Source organism: Labrus mixtus, chromosome 20 (assembly GCF_963584025.1).
Source record: "Labrus mixtus chromosome 20, fLabMix1.1, whole genome shotgun sequence".
NCBI lineage: Eukaryota > Metazoa > Chordata > Actinopteri > Labriformes > Labridae > Labrus > Labrus mixtus.
This window is the reverse complement of record NC_083631.1, coordinates 4,811,951-4,817,002: the sequence shown is the minus strand read 5'-3', so window position 1 is coordinate 4,817,002 and position 5,052 is coordinate 4,811,951. Positions and strand designations below refer to the sequence as shown.

The window sequence follows — 5,052 nt, the reverse complement described above, 5'->3', positions numbered from 1 at the left end:
GTCCTACACTTTGAATTTCGAGTCATTAGCACTCTTCACCAAATGAAATGCCATTTTAATAGAGTAGTAATCTTTTATATTTACACAGATCATAATTGCTTTTGTAATTAATTTATTAGAAGTGTTTTTTAAAATAAAAATAATAAGACTAGTGTGACTGACTCGGTTTGAATTGTTTTTGGATTCCGTGTTTTCCTTTTCCATGATTCTGAATACTTTGTTATCTGATTTGTTCCATTGGATCAGATCATATATTTAAGTGATGGATTCTGTGTTTTCAGCGTCACTGAGATCTTAGGGCAATACGTTAAAACACTTTTTAAATCTAATGTATTTTCAAGTCATAAGGCTCAAGTCACAAGTCATTGGTGATTAAGGCCAAGTCGAGTTGTGTTCTTTATGCTCTTATCATGTCCAGTCCAAAGTCATCAAATCTGGGACTCAAGTCTGGCGCTAGGTCAAGTCACAACTACAATTGATTTGCTTAGATCTGTGATGGCTTAGCTATTACACCCAGTGAAGAGGATTCATTGGTGCATTAAGTTTGACTGTGAGACCCTGGTCTACCAACCCTACCCCCACTTTACAATATATGTTATAAGACCTAAGAGCACTCAGAACTGACTTTGGGGAAAACTGTGCAGTTCAAAGTTTTTAACTTTTAAGAGTCGGGTCCAGAGGATTATATCATGTTGGGGGGTCTTTTCCAGTCCTCCACTTCTGTCCTGTTGGGGACCATAGTGGGCTTGCTGGTCTTTTACTTTCTCTACTCCAGCTTCAGCTCGCAAGAAAAAAGGAGCGAGCCTCCAGGGCCAAGCGCTTTGCCCCTGTTTGGCAACATATTGCAGTTTGATTTGAAGAGACCTGACAAAACTCTCTGTGAGGTGAGTGTACCGCTCTCAATTTTGCAATTTTTTTTGAATGGGGAGCCATTTATGAATATAAATGTTCTTACTTTATTTCTTACATGTTTAATTATTTTTCTATTGTCCAGTTTGCAAAGAAATATGGATCTGTATTCCAAGTTTACTTTGGAACCTCCAAAGTGGTCGTCTTGGCAGGGTTCAAGACAATCAAAGAGGCTCTGGTCAACTACTCAGAGGAGTTTGGAGACCGAGACATCTCCCCTATATCATATGACTTAAACCATGGCCATGGTATGTTTTAACTGCACATGTTTTATATACAGCATGTTTTCATTATAGCACCAAACCAAATGCTTGCAAAGACAGCTGTGACAAAAAGTAAACACCACTAAAAGACAAGAAAAAAACACACATTTATTAACCAAAATAACAAATAACATTGAATTTGATGGGATGTAACACAGTTTGATGATCAGTTCCTGTGTTCATTTGTAATTTGTAGTTTGTTTTTTGTAGATTCATTTCTGATATGTCTTTTCATGTTAAATAGGAATTATTTTTGCAAATGGAGAATCATGGAAAGAGTTGAGGCGTTTTTCCCTGACCACCCTGAGAGACTTCGGGATGGGCAAAAGATTAGCTGAGGAAAAAATATTGGAGGAATGCCCTCATCTGATCCAAATGTTTGATGAATATAAAGGTATGGACTTCATCATAATAACATCAGTTTAATAATAATGATATTAACCCTATTATTATTATGAAGGAAAACTATTTTTCAGTCATGTCTGAGTAAAACAGTAATTGCTTTAACAGTAATTGTTTTACATTTTTCATTGTACGACTGCACTGTACATGACTTCATTTTTTTCGCATTGCAATTATACAGGAAAACCCTTTGATACTTCACGTCCGATGAATTATGCTACAGCCAATATCATCTCCTCTATTGTGTATGGAAGCAGATTTGAATATGATGACCAGCGATTCCAAAACTTGGTGAAAAGAGCAAACGAGACCATATCTCTAACTGGTTCTCCAACAATTCAGGTGATTTTTGTATTTACTATTTTGTATCATTGTAATTGAAGTAAGCAAATGTAGCTGAGAAATTTGATCCATGTAAGCTTGATTTAAAAGAAAAAATCCAACAACTGTGCTGAACTGTGTTCACAGTTTGTGAAGTACTAACCATGGAGTTAGTGTCATAATTGGGGATTTAAGGTTTTTACCTGTGCTTATTGCAGATGATGTGGATCTGTTGGAACTTGGCTTTATCAAAGTTCAACTTCCAGCAGGAACTGACACAGTTAGCAGCCAAGTGTGGTGCATTCAGGATGAGGGTCATACCCTCCAGTAGTTAGACTATGGTTCTCTGCTTGAAACTGGTGGATTGCTCCCACTAGGTTGGGAGTAAATGACTGCCTGAACCAATTGGTTACTTTGGGGTGTTTGATCCATAAGGATGAATAAATACATTGTTAAAGTGGAATGTTTCTCTCTTCTGTTTTTACATTTTCCCCTTCGGTTGTCTGTAGCTCTACAGGTGATGTTGATTGCTCAACAAGATGCACATTGTCTTGGGTGTTTAACACCCTAGTCATGCATGTGGGAGGCCTTTGAAGTGGGGACTACTTTTTAGTGCCTCTCAATCAGGGAGTTTGGGTTGTGTTCTTTTTATTTTGTTTGTCTAATAATTATTACCATGTAAGTGTTTGAAGGTGTTTAATGTGATTTTGTTGGGTCAATGTTTTGGTGGTTGTTTAGCCCACAGGCCCACCTCGGATTGGGCTGTTACAGCTTGCATGTAATCCTATCTATAACACTTGTTATTTCAAATCTAGAAACATGTGTGTTGATGGTTCTTTTTTGTTGTTGTTGCATTACAGCTTTACAACATGTTTCCAAGGCTGCTCAGCTGGGTCAAAAACAGGCAGCAGATATTAAGAAACACTGAGGATACTGCCCAAGACATTAAAGTGTTGATCAAGAGCATTAAAGAAACACTCAACCCTCAAATATGCAGGGGGCTTCTGGACTGTTTTCTAATTCGAAAGCAGAAAGAAGAGGTAAGTCAACCTCTGTTCCATCTTACTAAAAGAGCAGCAGAGCTTTTTTAATGATATTTCTCCTTTTTTCTCTTAGGACTCGTTTGTAAAGGACTCTCACTACAATGAGACAAACTTGATATTTACTGTCGGCAACCTGTTTGCAGCTGGAACTGATACCACAGCAACTACACTGAGATGGGGTTTGCTGCTCATGGTCAAATATCCACACATACAAGGTGGTTTTTAATGGTTGATTTTACCTTTAAATGCTTTGGAATACTTGACAGTCATGAACAAATGTAATGTATGTACTTTGATACACATAATAGATAGTTCTAACGGCCTGATTACATAACAATAATCAGCTAACATTAGTCAGATCACAAGGAGTCAGATACCTGTCAGATTTCACTAAGTGAGCACACCCAGCTTGGCTACAGTTCCATCTATGCTGACACAACCTGTAGTTGTTTTTTAATATTGAGAGCTCTGTTGCATCCTTGTGTCGTACTGCAAGCACCCAAGTAAATTATACAAGGCCAGTTGAGGCAGTTTTATTTATATGGTACATGTCAGCATTGTAATCTTTGAATTGTCATTTTTAACATATTTACCTGTTTACTCCTATTTAGTTAAACACAACTCTGCAGAAGTTGATCTTCACAGAGCCAGTAGCTTTTATTTGTGTGTGTGTGTTCAGAGAAGGTCCATGAGGAGCTGGACAGGGTGTTGGGAAGCCGGGAGGTGCGGGTAGATGATCAGAAACACATGCCATACATTGACGCTGTCATCCACGAGACACAAAGACTGGCCAGCATTATCCCCATGAGTGTACCTCACAAAACCAGCCGAGACGTCACCTTCCAGGGATACTTTATCAAAAAGGTTAGGTGCACACATCTGAGCATTGGAGATGTTTGTCATCTCTTGAAAATAGGCTTTGATTTTTGAGATTTTATATGGTGGATCTGCTTTTGCCTACAGGGGACTATTGTATTTCCTCTGCTCAGATATGTTCTATATGATGAGAGTGAATGGGAGAGACCCTACACTTTCAACCCTTCCCACTTTCTGGATGAGGAGGGTAAATTCTTCAAGCCTGATGCCTACATGCCATTTTCTGCAGGTAGCATTCTCTGCAAAGTTTCTGTAGTTTGGGTTTACAACACTATTTAACACAGCATGATCCAGTTGGAATCCTTGCAAATCTCTTCTGTCTTTAGGTCGCAGGGTGTGTCTTGGAGAAGGTCTGGCCAAGATGGAGCTCTTCCTTTTCTTTACTTCCCTCCTCCAGCGATTCCGTCTTACTCCTCCACCTGGAGTTACAGAGGACGAACTGGATCTGAGTCCAGGTGTTGGCTTCATTGTCAACCCTATACCTCATCAGCTTTGTGCTGTCAGCAGAGAGGGATTCTAAAAATGTGTTATCTTATCATTTCTCGCAATGCTGATTGGCTATATCTTGAATGCCAATCAGCATTTAGATTCCTAGACTACCTGAAACACATTAAATATTATCCATCCAACCCCCTTTTAAAAAACAAGCATTTTCAAACGTTTCTTCTCATCTCAAATAATTCTCTTTCAGCTTGATTCAAATTCTATTCCTTACCAACAAGGCTAAAGGAAAAATCATTCCACCTATATGGCTTTGTTTCATCTCATTGACAAAACTATGGTACATTTGCACTTGACGATCATAAATTTACTTTCAGTATCTATTCACACTTTTCAAAAGCTTTTGGATACAGTTGATTTACATGTGTTATTGAAAACCATTTTTTACGTGGTTCTCATGATGTTACTCACAAATGGGTAAAAATGATCTTCTCAACAGAAGCCAGTTTGTTTCTGTTAAGGATTGCATTATTTCTTATCTATATTAATGATTTGTTTAATAAGTCGCATGTTCTTTCTCCAATAATGTTTGCAGATGACACGACCCTTGTTCTTATTCAAACTTTGATTCTATGGTTCATATTTAATAAATTATCTTTGAATATAAAAATATCATACTTTATAATTTTCACTGGCAAAAAATTATATTCTAAGAATTTGTCCAATATTGCAATTGATTCTGTTTAGATACTCCAAGTATCAACTACTAGATTTGATTGACTGGGTTAGCAGAAAAA

General features: G+C 37.7%; 1 protein-coding gene across 1 annotated transcript; it reads left to right on the top strand.

Annotated features, from left to right (window-relative positions):
- The first annotated feature begins 480 nt into the window (after positions 1 to 480).
- On the top strand, positions 481 to 5,052 carry LOC132995581 (cytochrome P450 2K1-like). The gene is given in 8 exon segments (XM_061065622.1): positions 481 to 884; positions 995 to 1,157; positions 1,417 to 1,566; positions 1,756 to 1,916; positions 2,756 to 2,935; positions 3,012 to 3,153; positions 3,618 to 4,043; positions 4,141 to 5,052. Coding segments are annotated over 8 exon segments (1,611 nt in total). The 5' UTR covers positions 481 to 689; the 3' UTR covers positions 4,335 to 5,052.